We start from the raw sequence: 21,676 nt of genomic DNA, 5'->3' as shown, positions 1-21,676 counted from the left end.
ACTCATCTGAGAGGTATTCACCACCTCGATCTGATCGAAGTGTTTTAATTGGTTTACCAGTTTGCTTTTCAACTTCTGCTTTGAATTCTTTGAACTTTTCAAAAGATTCAGCCTTTTTGTGCATCAAATACACATAACCATACCTTGAATAATCATCAGTAAAAGTGATAAAATATTCAAAGTTACCTCTTGCTTTCACATTAATGGGTCCACATACATCGGTATGTACTAACTCCAATAACTTTGTGGATCTTGACCTTTTTAGCTTTAAAGGATCTCTTAGTCATCTTTCCTTCTAAGCAAGACTCACAAGTTGGAAAATGTTCTAAAGAGAGTGAACTTAAAACTCCATCTTTCGCCAACCTGTCAATCTTATTTATATTGATATGACCAAGTCTTAAATGCCATAAGTATATAGACCATTTTCTAAAGTACCAGAGGCAATAAACTTTCCATTTAGTCTGATTACAATCTTTGAATCAAACGAAGTGGAATATCCTGACTTATTAAGTGCAGAAACAGAAACAAAATTTCTCTTTATCTCTGGAACATAGTAACAGTCTTCTAAAACCAACATTTTCTCTCCTAATGCTAAACAATAAACTCCTACCGATACTACGGCAACCTTTGCTTTTGTACCTAGTGTCAAGTACACCTCTCCTTCATTCAACCTTCTTGTTTCCTGAAACCTATGTAATATATTACAAACGTGGTTAGTGGCCCCTGAGTCCACACACCAGGTGTCAGAAGGAAAAACCAGCAAATTGGTTTTAAGAATAAAGGATTGCATACATTCTTTATCTACTTGTTTCAAAAACAGATGCTCCCCACAATTCCGCTTCCAAAGACCAGGCTTTTCACAATGATAACAATTACCCTTTGTTTTAGCCCAACTTTCAACAGTCAAGATAGATGCTAAGGGATTGAGAATTGATTGTGACATATCTGGAACATTTACATATACATAAAAAATTATTATAATGCATTTAATATTGGTTTTAAGAATTTAATAAACCAAATACCCACTTATATAATAAAAATAGAACACCCTCCATATTGTATTAATAAGACAAATATAAGCAATGAAAACCTAATACTTAATAAGACAAACCTAATAACAAATAAAAATACAACAACCTCCATATTTTAATGCATTTTTAAATTTCCTGTTCTAGTAACTTTCTATCCCAACTTCTCTGTTGGGCGGGTTGAAACCCTCAAAACTTTCCCCTTATGGGGAGGGCTTGATCAAATCCCTTCTTGGTTTACCATCCTGGTTAACAAAGGATGGATCTTTCAATGTTTGAGTTCCCCACAGTTCAATCAAGGGATGAGGCTACTGTCCAAATGACAACGGGAGGAGGAGCGATTTCGACTTTTAGCGAGAAATAATGTGGGCGTGGAGAAAAGAGTCTCCTTTGCTGACAAGCTTCGGGGGGATCAACCTCAACACTTGGATCTAGACTCTCTTCCACTTCCGCAAATGAAAGGAAATATGCCAATGATCAAGTTGCCAAAACAAGCGATAGAGAGAGGCAAGCTATATTGCAAATATTGTCTGGTTGGTAGGTTGGACCTCAAAAAACTAAATGTGGAAGAAGTTCGAAGAATAGCCTTGGAAACATGGCACCCAAAAGGCGTTTGGAAAATTATTCCCTTGGGAAAAGGCTTCTTCATGATTCGTCTAACTTGTGAAGACGACTGGAGAAAGATATGGTGTGGTGGTCCATGGCGATTCAAGGATCAAACGCTAAGGTTGACAAAGTGGTCACCAGACTTCGATCCTGATGTCCAGATTAAATCTAATGGGCTAGTTTGGATTAAATTTCCTAAATTAGGACAGCAATATTGGGACTATGAGATTGTGATGTCACTGGGAAGAGCCATTGGAGGCCCCATTGGGTTTGACAAGCATACTCTCCAAAGGGATTTTGGGTACTTTGCTTCGGTCTTGGTCAATGTTGACCTATCTAAGCCTATACCGACTCAGATCCTAGTTAAAGAGAAGGGTAAGTCTTTTCTCCAAGAGGTAGAAGTTGTCAAGATGCCAAAATTCTGTGGACACTGTAAGTCTATGGGACACTTAGTTGTTGAGTGTAAGGTTTTGCAGAAGGATTTTAGAAAGAATGAAATTGCATCTGAGAAACAAGCTGAGAAGCAAGCTCAAAAACAAGGCGAGAAACAAGGAGAGAATCAACCCACTGAGGCACAAACAAAGAGGAAAAATAAGAAAAATAAGAAAAAGAACAAACCTATTGATGCTGGAACCTCAGTCTTGAATGATGAAACCACAGTGGTGGAAGTTGGGGATCAGATGGCTGGCTCTACATCTGCTGATGGTGGTGATAATATTTATGAGGAGTCACATGTAGTAATTGAGCAAAATGCTCTTGAGACTCACGTCACAAGACCCATTAACACAGAGGAAGCTTCCATCCCTCCGAATGACAACCCTGAGGCTCTAGAGGCTACTATAGCTTCTAATACCATGGCTACTCTTGATAAGGACAACTCTAGTCCTGCCCATGATATAGCCAGTGAAACCAATGACTCAAACACTAACCTACATGAGGTGGGTGAAACCAGTGGCGAGATTTCAAGTCGGCATGTTGTTGGTGGACAATCTGAAGTTTCATCTGACACTTGTAGTAGCTCAAGCCTAGCTATATACAATGAATTTGAAACAGTTCTGGTAACTCCTAGCCCTGTCCACAACAGATTTGAAGTCTTGTCGTCGGCGCTCAAATTCTGCAAAAATACTAAATGGGCGGATATTGTAAAGGATGAGAATGGCCAACTAGGTGACCGGGAGGTTCGTGGTTTAAGAATTATAGGCACGGGTGGCGAGCGACTTGCCCGCCGCTCCTTGCACTAGGGCAAAGGCAACCCACAAATACTCTAAATGAATATAGCATTCTGGAATGCTAGAAGGGTAAGAAGAAGTCATCATTTTTCTTACATAGTAGATATTATTAATTCTCATAAACCAGATATTATTTGTCTTGCTGAACCTTTAATTCTCCCACCCAACAGTACTCCTTCTGTATTAACTGGGTTAGGGTACAGTACAATGTTTTTGCACAATAACACGGTGGACAGGATTGGAAATATATGGGTAATGGGGAAGGATGGTCTTGCAGTGAATTTTGTGAACCTCTCTCATCAACAAATCATTGTTCAAATCAATCAAACTCTTATTACTTTTGTACATGCTAGCTCTGCCTATGGCAGGCAACGAATGTTATGGGATGAATTAAATAGAATAAATGCTGGGAATCTTGCCTGGGCTATTACAGGTGATTTTAATGTGGTTACTGCACTATCTGAAAGAAAGGGGGACTTCCTTGCCGAGTTGTTGTGAATGAGTTCGTGAAATTCATAACTGACAATGCTCTCTTGGACTCTACTACTTTGGGCTATGAATTCTCCTACTGCAATAAGAGGCTTGGGGCAGCAAGAATGTTGCAGAAAATAGGCAGAATTTTAGTTAATCAAGAATGGTTGCAGGTATTGCCTAACTGGAGCAGCAAGATTCTTAAAGAAAGTTCTCTAACCACTCTCCTGTTGTTGGATAGAGTCCTTTTATTCCGAAGCCACATAACATTCCATTTAGATTCATGAAGATGTGGCTAGATCATGCTAATCTGAAGCAAGTTGTAATAGAAAGTTGGAATGAACCTTTGGTGGATGTTCCTATCAGAAAGGTCATGAAGAAGCTGAAAAAATTGAAAGCTACACTTAAAGAGTGGAGTTAGAAGGTTTTTGGGTCTCTGCAATGTAGAATCCATGAACTTGATAATGATTTGGGCACCATCCTTACTGATCTTGAGGAGGACCCTCTCAACCCTATTCTGCAGTAGCAGGAAAGCATGAAGGAAGTTGAACTCATGGCACCCAAGGATCTGGAAACCAGCATGAAAAGGCAAAAAGCTCGAGTCTCATATGATTTTGAAGGGGAGAGTAATTCTTCTTATTTCCATGCAATGACTAAAATCAAGCTTAAGAAATCACAGATCCTCGAAGTTACTAAACTTGATGGCACAGTCCTCAGGCAGCAACAAGAGATAAAAAATTATCTTGTTGAAGCATATGAATAGAAGTACTTGATGCAGCCGGTTCAAATGAGCCAGCTCCTACTAGGAGCTTATTCCCCGGGCGATTCTTGATAATGATATTTTGGGTGCTTTCCCATCTGTGGAAGAAGTCAAAGCTGTGGTGTTTAGTATAGATGCCAACAGCTCCCCTGGACCTGACGGGTTCCAAGGGATCTTTTATCAACATTTCTGGGAAATCATTGGCCATGACATAAGCAATGTTGTCATCTCTTTTTTTCAACATAATAAAATCCCTCAAGGTATGAATTCCAGTTTTTTGGTGTTTGTACCTAAAGTCAATAATCCAATCTCTGTCACTCATTATAGACCTCTATGTCTCAGCAACTTCCTCTTTAAGATCATTACTAAAATAATGGCTAACAGAACTAAGCATGTAGCAGATAAAATTATTAGTAAGGAGCAATTAGCTTTTGTACAAGGCAGAACAGGTACTTCTGGCATTTGTCTAGCCTCTAAAATGATGAATGAGCTCAATATAAAAAGGAAGGGTGGTAATGTGGGTTGACGCTTGATGTGGCACAGGCTTTTGATTCCATTAGCTGGGAATTCCTTCTTGAAGTTCTCAAGAGATTCGACTTTAATGATGTGTGGTGTGACTGGGTTCAGACTATTCTCAAGAGTGCTAAAATATCAGTTATGGTTAATGGAGGTCCTTGTCGTTTCTTTGAAGCTGGAAGGGGTCTTAGACAAGGGGATCCGTTGTCTCCTATTTTGTTTGATATAGCGGATGATGTCTTAAGTAGAGGCTTGAATTGGTTGTTTTGCTCTAGGAAGGTGGGTTATCTCGCAAGCACTAGTCAGATGAATGCTCCTACGCATATTCTCTTTGCAGATGACATTTTTCTCTTCATGAATGGAGGGTTGAGGGGGCTTAAAGGGTCTAAAACTCCTTCAAAGAGTATCGTGGTTTCTTAAGGCAGATTTGTAACCCCACAAAAAGCAAGTTGTTTCTGGGAAGCATGGATCTTGCAAGAAAGAAAAAGATAGAAGACCTTTTTGGTATCCCTAAAGATTGTCTACTAGAGAAGTATCTTGGAGTACCTTTATTCCAAGGGAAGGTTAAAAAGATTCATGTGCAGCCTTTAGTGGATAAGATAAAAAGAAAGGCTAGTGGGTGGGCTGGAAAGCTGTTATCTTTCCAAGGTAGAGTGGTTCTAGCCCAATCTATTCTTTCTAGCATTCTCATTCACAATATGGGGGTGTACAAGTGGCCAAGGAAGAGTATTCAAGAAAGGGAAGCAGCTATTAACAACTTCATATGGTCTGGTAACTCGGATCTAAAAAAGTTGTTACTCTAAAATGAGAGAAAGTATGCAAACCTAAAGAAAAAGGAGGTCTTGGGTTGAGAAGATTGAGGGATCTCAACTTGTCTTTACTCATGAAGCTTGCTTGGGATTTGATGCAGCAAGAATCCATCTGGAGTGTATATATGCATTCTAAGTTTACAATGAAGAATCGAACTTGGCTCACTTACTACAAGGCCTCTTCTGTTTGGCCTGGGATTAAATTGGCTTTGGGTCATATGAAGCATCTTATTGGTTGGGTGGTTGGACGAGGTAAAGACATTAACTTATGGCGTGACCATTGGGCTGGTGTTTCTATTGCAGATCGGCTACCTAACTTAGACTGGAAGAATTTTAAAGGCCATCAGAAATGATCTCATAGAGGAAAACAATTGGAGTATACCAACTGCAGTCTCTCAGGTCTTCTCAAATCTAGGAGTAGATCTTTCAACTCTGCAGATGTCAAGTGGTGATAAGCAGGATACTATAATCTGGAAGCCTAATAGAGAGGGAATCTTTTCAGTGAGTTCTGTTTTTGAGGCGATAAGGAAAAAAGAATCTAAGACAACGTGGCATAAGTATATATGGGCACGACACATTCATCTCAGGGCTTCAAGCCTAGCTTGGAAAATCATGCACATGGCTATTCCTACTGATGACAAGGTACAGAAGAAAGGGGTGCACCATGCGTCAAAGTGCAGAATGTGCAAACAACAAGAGGAAACAGCTAATCACATCTTCTGGAATTGCACTGCAGTTCGATCTCTTTGGGATTGGCTTGCCGATTTATTTCATGATGGAAGCATCTAAAACCAGAAGCTCATTGGTTCAAGATTTTTGGGTGGCTACTATGATTAACACACTAGTCCAGATTTGGAAGGTCAAAAACAAATACACTTTCGAAGATGCTAATGTCATAATCCACCTGATGAAGAAGCTTATTCTGAGTAGTATTGGCCTACCAGGTATGCTATCGAAAGACTTCATGAAAAATTATTCAAATGAGCCGGTTCTTCTTCGTAAACTCAACGTTTGATGTCGAGTCAGACCAACTGAATGCATCAAATAGGTGTCTTAGATATCGTCAGATGAGTATACTGTGAAAGCTAACACTGATGGCTCTTCCTTGGGAAATCCTGGGAATGGGGGTAGTGGTCTGGTTTGTCATAATAGTGATAACATGGTTGTTGGAGTCTTAGCTTTGGGGCTGGGGGTGGTAACAAACTATGAGGCCGAGTGTTTTTCTATAGTACTTGCTGTGGAAACTGCAGTGCATCAAAGACGGTTGAAGATATGGATTCAATCAAATTCTAGTGCTGTTGTTCTTGCTTTCAATGGGAATCAAGGTCCTTGGCAATGGAGACAAAGATGGAGAAGGGCATACAAACAACTTCAAGAGGTGCGTATCACGCACGCTTATAGAGAAGTGAACTTTGCAGCTAATGCAGCAGCTAAAAAAGGTTCACAATTGGCTAAAGATGCAATGCTCTGGAGTTGTACTAGGCCTGACTTTGTGAAATATCTTGAATGTCCGTATAGAACTTATTTTAGGTTTACCTAACTGTGACTGAATGATGTAGAAGGTTTTCCCTTTCTCTGTATCATTCTCTCTTTTTCACTAACAAAATTACCTTACTTGAGTGCAAAAAAAAAAAAAAAAAAAAAAAAAAAAAAAAAAATAATGCTTATGAATAATCCGTAGGGCATCAAAATTATTCAACTTAATCATCCGAGTTCTTCTAGACCCATCAATTTTACATACATGTAATATGATTTCAATTATTATTTCTTTTGCTACTAAAATATAATTGCACAAACCGTAGGGCTGTCAACTATATTTCAGCCAAGTGTACTATCATCATAATTCATTAATGTAACTGTGAGATAATGAATCCGTAAGGGAAAACACTTCCACTAGCCATATATGAATTTTCCTTCTTAAGAATAGACAATAGGCAAAAATATTTTAATATGCAATTAATTTATCCGTAGGGATCATATTAATCACATCTAAAAATATAATTTCTATTGAATTGATAACGGTATAGTAAGGGATTCAATTCGTAAATTAAATGTCTTTACCACTTGTTTTATATTATATAGACTGAGAGTATTTATGCTTAAAACATCTTTAATATCTAGCATGGGATCACACGTTCCATATAAAAAAAACTAGATAGAAATACCATGTCTATTAGCATGCATTTTCTCATGATGGTAATATATATATGCTATGTGATAACTTCCAAACTTGAGCAAAAAAAAAACCGCACAGAAGTTTATGCAAAACCTGTCTGCTGTACTTGTGTTTACATATATCTCCTTATGAGTCAGGACAATAGAGTGACATAACAAATCTCGTCTTTTACTATCATGTGGCCCTTGTGCAATTTTCAAAAAAATTGCCCCTTTCACAAAAGCAAATAACGCTTCTGCCCTCGTGGTTTAAAGCTTAAGCAAAAAAAAACCATGTACAGCAAGTACAAAATGCATGCACTAAAGGACCGAGTCCCTAAAACATTAATAGCAAGCACTCACGTCCATATATCACTATATCAGGACAAAAGATTCCTATTTAATAATAGTACAGAAACTATGCACTTTTCTTCAAAGAAAAATTTTGTCCTTTATCAGCATGTGGTCCCATAAAAAACAGTTCTTTTTAGAGTGTCTGTTATAACCAACACTACATATCGACCAACGCCTTATGCTCTATAAAAAAAAACTTGTACCATACAAAAATTAACACATATACTTTTTATTTTCTTTTTAACACTCACCATAAAAAAAAAAGATCATATTAATTAAACCAACATCTTATGTTAACAACGTTAATATATCTTTTCCTTTTTCAATTTTAAATAGTATGTTCCAATACAAAAAAAAATTGAACATTTATTTCTTAGAACATACAGATCTGAAATTATCTTATATCATATATATATTTACAAAAAAAAAAACCCCAGATCTGATTATTCTATTAAAAGCAAATCAAAAATAAATTATAGCATAACCTAACTCTGATACCACTTGTTGGGATTACTTTAATCCTACATCTTTAACATGTTAATCTATTATTGATCAAAAAAGAAATTAAAAGAAAAATACATTTAAAACCGCCGTGGAATTGGAGATTGACAGTAAATATAAACTTTCCAAAGCTGAATCCAAATCACTTAGTCTTCATCCTTCAAGTAGTATTCACCACAAAACACTTTTGCTTATCTCCTACTTTTAGTTGTACTTTTCCTCGAAAAACTAATGGTCCCTTTCTACAAAAAGTCATTCTCTTATATAGAGAAACTTTGAGAATACGTGTGTGTAGTGGGATCCACTTAGGATTCCAAGTCTTATCTTAATAGGACAAATCCCTATCATACAAGTACTTGTACTTTATATTAAAACACTTTTAATATATATCTCTTTAATATGAAAAGTGTCCATTAACAAATCCATATTTATAATAAGGCCCCTGAAACTTTCAAGAAAGTCTTTTCCTACAATTAATTATATCTAAGTCCCTCCACCTTACTTGTATTCACAATTAGACTATTGGGAATTTGTTCTTCACTGTCACACCCATGTCTAATTGATCCAATTTGACATTTAACATCAATTGAGCATTAAGAAACTATTTCTTATACCGGCCAGGTTTGAGCTCAATTAGTTATGTCACAATTTCCTAATAGATAACTTCGTAGAGTGGTGGATCGTTTATTAGAATTCGTGATTCAAGACGTCCTATATTTATTACCCAAAACGTTAAGTCTAGTCTATGAATAGACATTATTTTTTAACGTCTCAAAGTAATAAATTTGAGACACAATGAATTTTCACAATTCCTCAAGTCCAGGGATTAATTAGTAAAGTGAGATTTGCACACTAACCTTAACAGCGAATTTATAGTGTGTTCTCACTTTGATCCCCTCAGTGTCAGTCATGTGACTACACCAATATACAAACTTAGTGTCATACTCAAATGATTGAAATATCATCATCCTATCATATAGCAATTATGTATATTACAGTCTTATAAGTGAAGCGTCCGACTTCACCCCTAACTGTGAACATTTTAGGTAAATAGATACAATCAAATCTCCCGCACATGACTTTTCATATGCTTGATTGTTCTATTTCTATTACCTATGAAATTTATGGTTTCATCATATGATATTAGTTCACCCATATGCATGATAAGATTCGTGTATTTAATTAAACATCATCATGTATAAATAATAAACGTTCATTGGCTTTGTAAAGACCAAATATCCCAACAAGAAGAAACCTAACTGATTAAACAATGAGACAATGACTTAAATAAACCCTAGCATAGATATCGCTTGATGTCACTTCTTAATCCCTTAGTCAAAACTTAGTTCCCATGTACTGTGTTTAAGCATGTAGCACCAATGCCTATTTAATGACATTAGATGCACCATTTTGTAATTTTGAAAATATAATTAGCTTAAGAACTGTGCTTCTTCAGCAGAAATAGCAATGACGTTCAAACTCTCAAAATTTTCAATTAAAGTAAAACATTAAAGTTCTACAAATAGAGACAATGGCTTACATTTTTTTTTTGTTGGTTTACTTGATGAATCTAGGGCTTGAAGAGATGAACTTAGTTCAGTTTTAGAAGAAGGATAAGTGACAGGATTTGAAGAGATTGGTTTTGCATGTTTATGTACTGGTTTGTTGGGAACAAACTTACATATACATCAATATTGATATTCTAACTGTAGGCAATGCAATGAGTAGAAATGAGAAATACTTAGAACAATATAAAAAGTACCTAGCAGCTATAAACAATTGAGAAGACTTCTAACTCGATAAATTTGATTTGCTATCAAATACTCATGCACTTGGCATCTCTAGTCAAGTGAACTCTCTTCTCTTTGTGTGCTTGATCTGTTAACTGCTTACAAAACAAAGACAGATAAAAGATTAAAACAACTTGGTAGAACGAACAGTGCAATATTAAAATGATATGTTTTTCAATAAGAAAAAAAAAACATTCAAATCTATTGAAAGGCTACTCACTTTTAATTTATCCTCCTCCAAGTATTCTCCACCTTGTTCTCTGAGATGCAACCTGATCTCAGTTCCACGTTCTAGTAGTTCTGTCCATAAATCCTCAGAGATAGCAAATGATCCATCAACTTTAAAGGTTCAAAAAGATAACATAAACGTTAACAATGATACAAAACCACAAAAGAAGTTGAGACAAACTTCACAGAAACTTGAATGAAGAGAAATTAAGAAAGTCCTACTATTTTTCATTGTTATGCTTGAAATCCTATCTATAAATAAGTACGAATAAATAACTATCAAGCCCGAATACAAACGTACTTCTCAAGGTAAGCTGATCATTATCCAAATTTTGACCGATAGAATCTATATAGATTTTAAATAGAATTCTGAATAGGGAAAATAAGGAACAATGGCAAATATCTAAATCAGAAATGGTCAGAGTAAATTGTGATAATAATCGAGTCGGAAAAATATAAACAAAGGGAGTAGATGAAAAAACAATAATGATAGTTAAGTTACGTCAATAAGTGTGTTCTACCGTTTGTCAACACTTAATGGGGACCTTTTTTAAGGCGACTTGTAGTAATGTTAGTTAAGTTACATCAGTGATCCTGTGCTCCATTTATTACCAGTTTTAGTTAAATCTTTTTTAGTTTCCCTCTCTTATCCGAACAAAGCTCAAGTTTATATCCTTTTCTGGTAAAATCCTACACTGGCTACAGTGTGAGTTCAGAGAAGGAAGGAGAGTTCAAAGGTGATGGCTTCATCTAGCAACCCACCCCATCGGAACAGCAGATATTACTAACCAAAGGAGTTCTACAAACAGTTCATGGAGTTCGCTGTTTGGCAGATCAGGAGGACAAGAGTCTAATGTCGTGTTCAAGGAGTTCTCGCCTATCATCATTGATCTAGTAGCGCAAGTCCTTGAGGAACTTGTCGAACAGGGAATCAAACAATGGGATGAACATCTGGTGGGATACTTTGTGGATAAAAGACTGTCTTTTCTTACAGTGAAGGCTGTGCTGGAGAAGAGATGGAGTTTGAAGGGTTCCTTTGACATAACAACTGACAAGGAGATGTTTTACATGAGTTTTACCAGTTCTGAAGATCGGCAAATGGTTCTGGAAGGGGGACCGGTGTTCATTGCAGGGAGAGTGTTCGTTATAAAGCCATGGTCAGTGGAGGTTGACAGCTATAAGAATGAGGTAGCTAATATCCCGATATGGGTGAAGTTACTGGATGTACCAAAGGAGATGTGGACGTTTGATGGACTGTCATATCTCGCCAGCTTGGTTGGTGGAACCCCAAAGTTCATGGATGAAGCAACAGCAAAGCAGAAAAGGCTATCCTTTGCCCGATTTTGTATTGAGTTCCCTGTCAACCATAGTTATAAAGATTCTATTAAGATTAAAGCTGGTACTCGAGAGATTGTTATTCCTCTGGAGTATCCTTGGAAGCCGTTGTCACGTGAAAAGTGTAACCAGTTTGGGCATGATACAATTCAGTGTGGTGTGAGGGTCAGTAAAGTGTGGATGCGAAAGCAGCAAGGGCAACCAAGTGCAGCACAAGGGCAGAGAGCAGAACCTAATAGAGGAGAGTCTACGAGTGTTGTAGCTTAACAGCAAGGGGGAAGAAACACTAGTATTCTAAGGGTTGAAGAAGTGGACATGTCGCTAGCAATTACAACTCAAACAGTGGAACTTAGGAGACAAAATGATGATGGGGAAAGTAGTTCTTCGGAGGAATAAAGAGGCTCAGAGCGGCATCTACAAGCAAAGGAATGCCCAACTCAGATCCAACTGGTATCTCCTGGAAGAGTAGAATGCACTTTCCAAGAGTTAACAGGTAATCCAGAAGTACTAGCTAGAGGAGTACAAGGCCCATTACAAGGCAGAAACGAGCACCCTGAGAATGGCATGTTTACTGCTGAGCGAAACATTTTTGAGGAGTTGGCGGACTTGGAAGAGGATGATTTATCAGATGCTGAACCAGAACTCTTAAGTGATTTGATGGCCAACCCTACTCCATTGAGAATGGCTCCTAATCCTACTCCGGTGGAAATGGCCACTGTGCACACCCCTGTCCAAACAAGGGCACAGAAGAAAAAAAATGCAGACTCCCAAACTACACCTGGGCAACAAGGAAAGGGAAGGTCCAAAGGTCAGGGAAAGCGACAAGGTCATTAAACCACATCTTTAACAATGATCAGAGTATGTAGCTAGAATGTACGGGGGTTAAATAATCACAATAAAGCAAGGAATTTGAATAAATTTATTGTGGAGATTAAGCTGAGTTGTATGGGCATTTTGGAAACAAAGGTGAGGATGGAGAAGTTTTCCACTATTGCAGGTATGGTGTGCCCATCATGGGGAATCATACATAATTACTCAAGTGATGAATATGGCAGAATATAGTTTACATGGGATAAGAGCATTTTGGAAGTACAAAGAGAAGTAGAAGGAGCCCAGTTTATACATTGTAAGGTCCACAGTCTACAATATGGGTTCTCGTTCTTGTTAATTGTCACCTATGCAAGTAATAAAAGGCATGAAAGGCTCATTTTGTGATAAGAGATAAAATTGTTGAGTGTAGGTATTCAGGGCCCTTGGTGTGTGATGGGAGATTTCAATAATGTATTGTTCTCGCATGAAAAAGCTAGGGATAGAGCTGTTCACCCGAGGGAAACTCTTCCTTTTGCGAGTTGTTTAAATGTGGCATCACTACACCATAACAGCTTATTTGTAACGGATATACATCCGTTACAAAAAATATTAGCAACGGTTATTTTCCGTTGACACAAAAGCGTGACAAATATTAGTAACGGATATTAGTAATGGTTATAAAGTATTAGCAAATTTACCAACGGTTAACAAATGTTACTGAAATTAATTTCAACAACACTTATCAACCGTTAGTAAATTATTAGTAACAGTTATTAATTTTGTTCTTAATTCATTTCCAACAAATGAAAGTGTTAGCAATTTTCATTTCTAACGGATACGTAACCGTTACTTATGCTTCCATTAGTAACGGATACGCAACCGTTGCTAAATTTGGAAACATCTGGAAAAAAAATTATTTAAATATTCTAGCCCCAATCGTTCCTGCAACCTGCTTCTAGTATACATATATCCCACATATTATACACAACCTATCCATCTCACTAAAAACTTAAACTTACACTTAGGTACAATAACAATAAAGAAAACACTTAAACCAAACGTACTCTATAATTCATTCATAAGTCGCAAGTCTTAACTTTGATTACATTTTATTCAACAATGAGATAATAACCAAAAATATAATAACAATTAGTAAACTCATTAAGTCTTTTGTAAACAAAATACATAGAATAAGTCCTAATAGCTCTAAAACGAAACCTTTTGATCTCTCACATTGTCCTTCCTCTAGCAATCATAAAAGTCATCGACACTTGCAACCAGACCAATGACACCAAAAAGAAATTAAGAAAATAGAGAGAATCGATACATAGTAGTAAGTAAAATTTGTGTAAGTTAGATTCATAAAAACAAGACGTTAAGAAACTATAAAATATGTGTAATAGGTAAAAAGGGTTTAAGCTAGAAACAACTCGATGAAACCTAATTATGTTCCTATTGAAGTAAACAAAGGAGGTCCTAACTAATAAAATAGTTTATGTCATTCAAAATTTAATAACTTCCAAGGGAACCAGCCTTTCCTGACATACAAGAACTTGACAGATAAACTATATAGGTTCCTTAAATGCAATTGCAACATAGTACCTAACCTTTCCACTAATAGGTAGCAAGACATGTAACTATGCACGTACTTCTCTAGACATGCATCCTAGAATGCTGCTTTAGTAACCATACAAGACTTTATTTTTCCTTTTTGTATCACTACATGTTTTGCAATAAATGGCTAGTATTTATTGAAGAATGATTCTAGATTATTGAAGAATATGACATGTTGCTTTAGTAACCATACAGACCAATATGTATAAATATTGAGGAGAAGATCATCAAGGTAATTCTATAAAAACTAAGGACCTATCATCTTTCTAGATATAATGTAAACTGAACTATAATCGAATGCCAAATTAAATGAATAACCTTTTGCTTGTCTTCCATATTGATTGTTTACTTAGAACCTAGATAATGCTATTTAAACATTAAGATAGTAACATTCAAACAAGTCTTATTTCAAAGAATATGTTAAAGTTAGTTATGAACTCATACCTCATGTAGAGCTACTTGTGCGTCATCCAAACTCTCTGCGCTCCATTCTTCACCATTTACTATTATAACTAGTATCTTCAACCACTAAATTTGCATGAGGCAACCTATATGGCACCACAAATACGATGTGAACAAGGCCAATTAATATCGTACCAAAAAGATCAACAAACAAAATAAAAGAAGAAACCAAATGAAATTGCTTGAAAAAATAACAGTTAACATAATCACTAACCTTACTTGTATCAAACAGTTAACATAAATCTTGTAGAATGTACTCGCTAGTCTTTACCATGCATGATACACAACAACCAAAACCTCATTAGTCTTTACCAAAGCATACTCCTTCATTAAATGGTTATAGTCATAGCTAGAGATAGACCAACATTCCTATACTCAAGTTCAGCATAATCATACTTTAACTCTAAAACTAGTCCAGAATCATCTAAAGTGTGGGTACTTAGTGTAATGAAAGGTCAAACATGCCTTACAAGCCATCAAGTTTACTGTCCAATTCAATTGGTTTCAGTTCAACCCTAGGGACTGGTTCATGGAGTCAAGGCTTCATTGGTCATGTTTAATTTGCTTTTACAAAAGGCAAACAGAGGCCTGCAGCCTGTACGAAACTAGCATGCACCAATTGAGACACTTCTCAATCAGAAGATTCAAACCAAAGAACCATAGAATCGTAAGAACTACTTACATAGGGGATTGTCATAGCTTTAGAAAGCAACAATTTATTCTCAAGAGAAGCCATCTTGCCACTAAGAAGTCTCCAAATTACATCAAAACCAGTAACATTATCTGGACATTTCTCCTGTTGCTTCTTCAGCATAACTTTGAGGAGTGAATTAGTGAGCTTCTCTAGGCCATGAGCAACCAACTTTTGTAAAGCAGTATGGATCCTATTGCAGTCTGTGCAACAAAACCACTTCCCTTTTGGCAATTCCAATTATAAAGAGACATTACACACTATATATATAGTACTGACAGATAGCTGCACACATGCTTAAAAGCCAGATAGCCACAAAATATTTATTTAGATGAAATGAGAAAGAACAATCATGCACAATTCAAACCTTTAGATCTGCCATCTTGTGTACCTTAAGACAACTAACATGATACTCCCTCTCACACTGGAGAAGAACAAATAACATTCAAAACAATCTCATCACTAATCACTAATAACAAATAACAACACAATTCTGTGTTTTTCCTCGTTTTCACTAATCACCTGATCTGGGGATATCTTTTTGAAACCAAACTTGTTAGTCCATATTGATTTTGATTCTTCAGTAGATGGGAGCACTATGTTTTTCACATTAAGGAACCCCAGCAATCTCTCAATACATGTAAATAATGATTGGAAATAGTTCTGTTAAGAAGTAGCATTATATGAGTAGGAACTTGAAGAAATGATGACATCCTTCAGATAGTTTTTACAAGGAATAGAAGCTCACAAAGAAGCAAACCACTATGTCGAAATAGATGTGTATATGCACAAAGAAATGATAAATAAAACAGATGATAGTATCCAGAATTAAAATTGACCGACACAATGTAAATATATTAAGTATAAAAACATGCATCATACTAAATAATCAATTAATGATATGGTTGACCACTAAAAAGTTTTTAGGATAAAAAGATGCTCCTTCTGACATTAACATGTGTATGTAAGGAGCTACAGTAGCACCAAGCTACCCTGCTGACAGACATGGTTTCATGGATTCCAAATATAAAAATATTTTAAAGCTCCACTTTTCATCTTGCCCAAGCACAAAAACCATTATCCCAAAAGTAGCTAGTGCTTCTTTTTAGAGGGAAGCTCATTAGCATTACTCGTGTTCAAAAAACAAGACATTGCTCATTCCTAGGAAAGCTATAAGAACAAGATAATTGCACAAGTATTATGAACCGGGATCACGAGATACAAGAATATAGTGCTGAGGACTTTCTTGATTATATTTTTGCTTGAAATTATTTGGAGTTCAGGAAATCGAAAGATTCTAAAGAAAAGTCTCAAGATGAGTCTAGAGCTTATTCTTAAAAAATTGAAGTGGCTCTCAGTAGCAGCGAGCATATATTTTTTTTATCGCTAAAGCAAAATTAGCTTAATCAACCCAGAGCTACTTTTTGAGTATAATTGGCAGCAAATATTTGAAAATAGAATTTAAAGAATAAGAAAACAATAAGCTAAAAAAATGATTTTTTGCAGCTTAATTGGCCTCACCAGTCCTTGGTTATCACTAGTGCAGGGTGCAACAACCAATGGAATTTCATCAATCTCCGATCCAAATATTTGAAGAGTTGCAACTGTTACGACAGTAGAGCTGCAAGTGGGCAAGTAGGAAAATTAGAATATGTATAGAGATCAAATGGCAATAGCACAAGTTCAAAATCACTTACTTGAGTTCCTTCACAGTCAAGACAGCACAACACATCCCCCCAAAGTCTTGGTCCTTAATGCTCCTGTGGGAATTTTGATATAGAGAAAATGTAAGTCAGTCTAAAGCTCACTTACTAACAAAACCAAAAAGGCAACCATCTGAACTATAAAGCATGGGTCAAATTGTCGGGATAAAATCACCAACTGTTTTCACATAAAGTATTGGGTCAAATTGGTTCTGAACGGAAAAAAGAAAATGTGTAAGAAAAGGAAGATCAGCAAATGCCACCACAGCACTCAAAATGACAAGGGAAAAATAATAGAAAACAAAGGAATCCATGAGCAAAACTGATATATAGACTAATGGTTATTCATTTATAAACACTAAATTAATGGACATCGACAACCATGCACATAAATTAAAAATTCAAGGCATTCAACCAAAGTATGGAATAGAACCCATGGAAAGAGATAAAATTACCGCAGGTAACACCTAATTCTTACACTTGAGCAAATTTCATTTCCTAAAACAGGTGCACCATACACTTATTAATGATTTATAAAATTGGCTGACTAGATACTATGGGAGACAAGACTTTAATTGATATATATATATATATATATATATATATATAAGCAAGACTTTAAGAGCCGGGCTGTATGTATATATATATAAGAAACCCAGTAACAATATAAAAAAGAAGAAAGAATGCTACAATCAGCATACAGGTATAAGTTCTAAATGTTATATATATATAATAAGCAAGACTTTAAGAGCCGGGCTGTATGTATATATATATAGCAGCAGTGAAACCCAATAACAATATAAAAAGAGAAGAAAGAATGCTACAATCAGCATACAGGTATAAGTTCTAAATGTTATAGAGCATATCTGAAGTTTATTATACTCAAACACTAAGCTTGCCCAGAGGCCTACAACTGCTACGACATTTATGTTCTATCAATACCACGAAATCGGATTGCAATACCTAATTTTTGACTTAGTAGCTATCTGACCCCTTTAAATAGGACACTAACAAACTTAATTCTGAACACAAACTTCTCATATGAGTAAAACTCCTAACTTTAATATTAAACTTATCACCTAGACTACATAAATTTTAAACAGAAATGAGACATGAGTCTTAGAGTTCCTAAAAGTATATCAATCGTTTTGGGGACTAGAGTTAAGTGTTTCAAGACCTAGAAGCATAAACTTTAAAATTTAATGAATATGAAAGAGTTTATGTGAAATGAAGAAGACTCTAAAGTCTTTGATCAGCATAATTATATTTGAAATGGAAAATATAATATGGTACCATAGAACGAAATCAATATCCTAGGAGTGGGAGTTTGTGAAGAAATGAAACTTTTCTTGTAGTGATGCCTTGGGCACTACTCATAATCATCATATTCATTCATTTAAATTTACCTTTTCTACAATACGATAATTTAAAAGTATGTCGTTCATACCATTTAAAGGAACAAACCACTTCATAATCAACAAACATGTATTGCCCGCTCTTGTATTTGAACCCTTGTGGTTTCAGATTTGGACAGGTGAAGTGCCAAGATATTCCTGGTAAGCACAACCACCTTAACATATAATTCTCAAGCAGGGGCAAATGATAACACAAAAGCAAATTCCATACAAACTATACAATCAATAATCATGTATTTGAACAAGGACCTCATCAACTTAGTCAGATTTGGAGAAGGCCAGCAATAACAACATACCAGATCTAAGTATCAACACAAGTAACCCATCACCTAAACAAAGAACCATCTACAAAATGTAAAACTTCACTTCAAGAACAAAGCTTTTTTACATAATTCGAAAGCCAAAGAGATAAGAATCAACATACAATTTAGTTCAGTTAGATAAAAGAAAAATCTTAAAATCGAAGTAAAAATTTAACAAATTTTGTATAGTAATTAGGTTCCCTCGAATACAACATGAACAAACTTCCTACCCTTGTCGTTGATACGCACAATACATCATGAGAAAATTTAAAAGGGATCGAAATCTAACATGCAACCTTGGCCCTGCTTGACAAATTATACTAATAAATCATAATAATTTTCTGTCTAGACAAACCCATATATAAAAGGGTAAAAACTATGGAAAAGGTGGACCACTCATGGAAAAGAAATAAAATAGGCGGTCCACTATAGAATGAAATGGAAATGAAATAATTTTAAATGGTATGTTTTTTAAACCTTAAAAAAAAAAAAAAGCTGGGGAAAATAATAATCGTTTGTTTTCAGCAAAAGTTATGGAAAGGAATAATTGTATTGTTGGGTCATGGGTGTTAGTTAGTAGTAAGTCCCTATTTTTATTTCCTTTCCTTTCCTTTCCACAAAAATATTCGGGGTTTAGCTAAGGACACAAAACCTTTTCCATTTCCACGATTTTGTTTTCATATGGAAAAAGCTCTCATTTCTTTTCCATTGTAAACAACGCTTAAAAACTATGGAAAAGGTGGACCACTTTTATTTTCCTTTCCTTTCCATAGTGTTTTCATCATAACAAACACACTCTAAGTGTGTGTTTGAGTGTGTTTGTTTTGACGGAAATACTATAGAAAGAAAAGGAAAAGAGGTGGTGGTCCACCTTTTCCATAGTTTTTCACGTGTTTGGTTGCCCTGTGGTAAGGAAAAGTGTTTTCCGCGTGGAGACAAAACCATAGAAATGGAAAGGGTTTTGTGTCCGTGCCATAACCCAAAAAAATTCACGGAAAGGAAAGGATCCAAAAAAAAAAAAGAGATCGAACCATTCCAACAACCACCACACCCCTTCTTCATCTTTGACAACTATCTCCACTCTTCAATCTTCAGCTCTCAAACTCTACCTCAGGTACTATCTTCTTCCCTTCTCATTCTCTTATGGAATAAACATAAATATTTTTTTAGATATTTGAAATGTCTTATTTTTTGCTAATATGTCGATCTTTAATTCTTTATACATACTACAACCGGAATGTTCTTGTTTAAAGCTTGTTACTGAACAGTATGATTTGACAAAGTGGGACAATGCATGGCTATTTCTTTTATCAATTGTTAGATCCAAGAGTTAAAGCAATTACGTAAAATTGCAAAAACAACTCTATATATATTTCGATCCGAATTGGAAAGAATATTTATTTCATATGGTCGGGTACAGTCTTACTTTCTCCCCTGGAATACCGCGGTGATTTTAGCACAACATAAAATAATTTAAGAGTTAAGACATTCCCAACGCCTTATTATTTTGTTGCGTCAAGACCAAATTAGGTGCATGAAGAATAGCTTATAAGCTTCAGTTGTCGTTTTCACTAAAAATAAAATAAATAAATAAATATATATCGAAAAGGAAAAATTATGATCATTTAAACAAAGATGGGCTTCTTCTCGATCTGCATCTCTAGCTCTTTTATATATGTATGTTTCAATCCACATGCATGCTCCACCTACTTCAGAAACATTGTTCTAAGAATATTATGTCGATCAAAAGGCAAATACTTGAGGTCAGTTTAGTTAGTTAAGATATGAACATCTTAATCAAAAGTTATATGTGCTTTTCTATGTGCTTTTCTATTTCATTAACATGGGTTGTTTCATGGGTTCTAGTTCTACTTAATTATTAAGAATTTAAGAGATCGAACGCACAATGCAAGCAATGTGAGTGAGAGGGATATGTAAAAAGTGTTAACTAGTTAAAGACAGCCTATGCTAAAGACGACTGATCAAATGATTTAAAGGGTTTTGAACTCCCATCGTAATATCTTTATTACCTTTGTCAAAGTGGGACAATGCATGGCTATTTCTTTTTGTGGATTTGATCGATCAGAAAAAAAATTACTAGCTTTTTAGTTTTTGGTTAGTATGAATTGATTTCATTTGAGTTTAGTAAGAATTGATTTCATTGGAGTTTTGAATATTCAAAATTTAACTCTTAGTAAGAATTCTTTCATTGTTCTTGTTTTATGAAATTTTGAAATACCCATTCTTAATCATATGAGTTTTTTTTTATCTCATTCTATTAATCATGGTACAACTCCTTGGTAGTATTATATGCTTATCTATTAATTGTAACTATGTTGATCAATAACAGCTGTCTTAGGAATATGGATGACTACGAAATAGCTGCAGTCTTTTGTGTAATTGTTGTATATTTTATGATATCACGCGTGCTTGAGAACATGCCTATTGATAGGGCGCCACATAGAAATCGCGACTACGAGAGACACCTAGCTCTAGAGAGGTTGTATTCAGAAAATGATAATAATTGTCATAAAATGCTCCGGTTGAATAGAGCATGTTTTAATAACTTATATGAGCGACTTCAAAAAAGAGGTTTGATTGCTAGTAGGTGGGTTCCTGTGAAAGAACAAGTAGCAATGTTTCTTTATATTTTAGGCCAAGATACACTTGTGGGGCCTACTGCTTGTTTGGACTATGATAAGGTCACAAGAAACTATCCACCGACATTTTCATAGAGTTTTGCAATTTGTATTGAGGCTTGATAGGGAATACATAAGACAGGCACGTCAAACGAACTCCCCAGCAATAGGAAGTAATCTGAAGCCTTGGGCCATGAGATATTTTAAGGTAAACCAAGTTATAAAATACTTACTCTTAAACCTAAACCTAGCTAGCATT

At 35.6% G+C, this 21,676-nt stretch overlaps 1 protein-coding gene across 1 annotated transcript; it reads right to left on the bottom strand.

Moving 5' to 3' along the window:
* Positions 1-10,054: 10,054 nt before the first annotated feature.
* Positions 10,055-19,076, bottom strand: LOC147488478 (uncharacterized). The gene is made up of 12 exons (XM_086570518.1): positions 19,068-19,076; positions 18,773-18,805; positions 18,509-18,614; positions 17,056-17,118; positions 16,880-16,979; positions 15,881-16,021; positions 15,726-15,782; positions 15,350-15,582; positions 14,882-14,932; positions 14,650-14,753; positions 10,439-10,557; positions 10,055-10,313 (listed from the first exon to the last, which is right to left on the bottom strand). The coding sequence occupies exons 3-8, from the start codon at positions 18,544-18,546 to the stop codon at positions 15,511-15,513; spliced, it is 471 nt and encodes a 156-aa protein (XP_086426644.1). The 5' UTR covers positions 18,547-18,614; positions 18,773-18,805; positions 19,068-19,076; the 3' UTR covers positions 10,055-10,313; positions 10,439-10,557; positions 14,650-14,753; positions 14,882-14,932; positions 15,350-15,510.
* Between the last annotated feature and the right edge of the window lie 2,600 nt (positions 19,077-21,676).

The sequence above is a fragment of the Coptis chinensis genome, chromosome 7 (genome assembly GCF_015680905.1).
Source record: "Coptis chinensis isolate HL-2020 chromosome 7, ASM1568090v1, whole genome shotgun sequence".
Lineage (NCBI taxonomy): Eukaryota > Viridiplantae > Streptophyta > Magnoliopsida > Ranunculales > Ranunculaceae > Coptis > Coptis chinensis.
Note: the sequence above shows the minus strand (reverse complement) of the source record. Positions and strands in the feature narration are given on the sequence as shown.

Excerpts from the sequence above, each read along its gene's own strand:
- LOC147488478 (XM_086570518.1), bottom strand. The coding sequence starts at position 18,546 with ATGTTTGTTGATTATGAAGTGGTTTGTTCCTTTAAATG. Across the intron at positions 16,980-17,055 it reads TTGACTGTGAAGGAACTCAA|CTCTACTGTCGTAACAGTTG; the intron begins GTAAGTGATTTT and ends GCCCACTTGCAG. Across the intron at positions 15,783-15,880 it reads AAAAGATATCCCCAGATCAG|TGTGAGAGGGAGTATCATGT; the intron begins GTGATTAGTGAA and ends GTTCTTCTCCAG.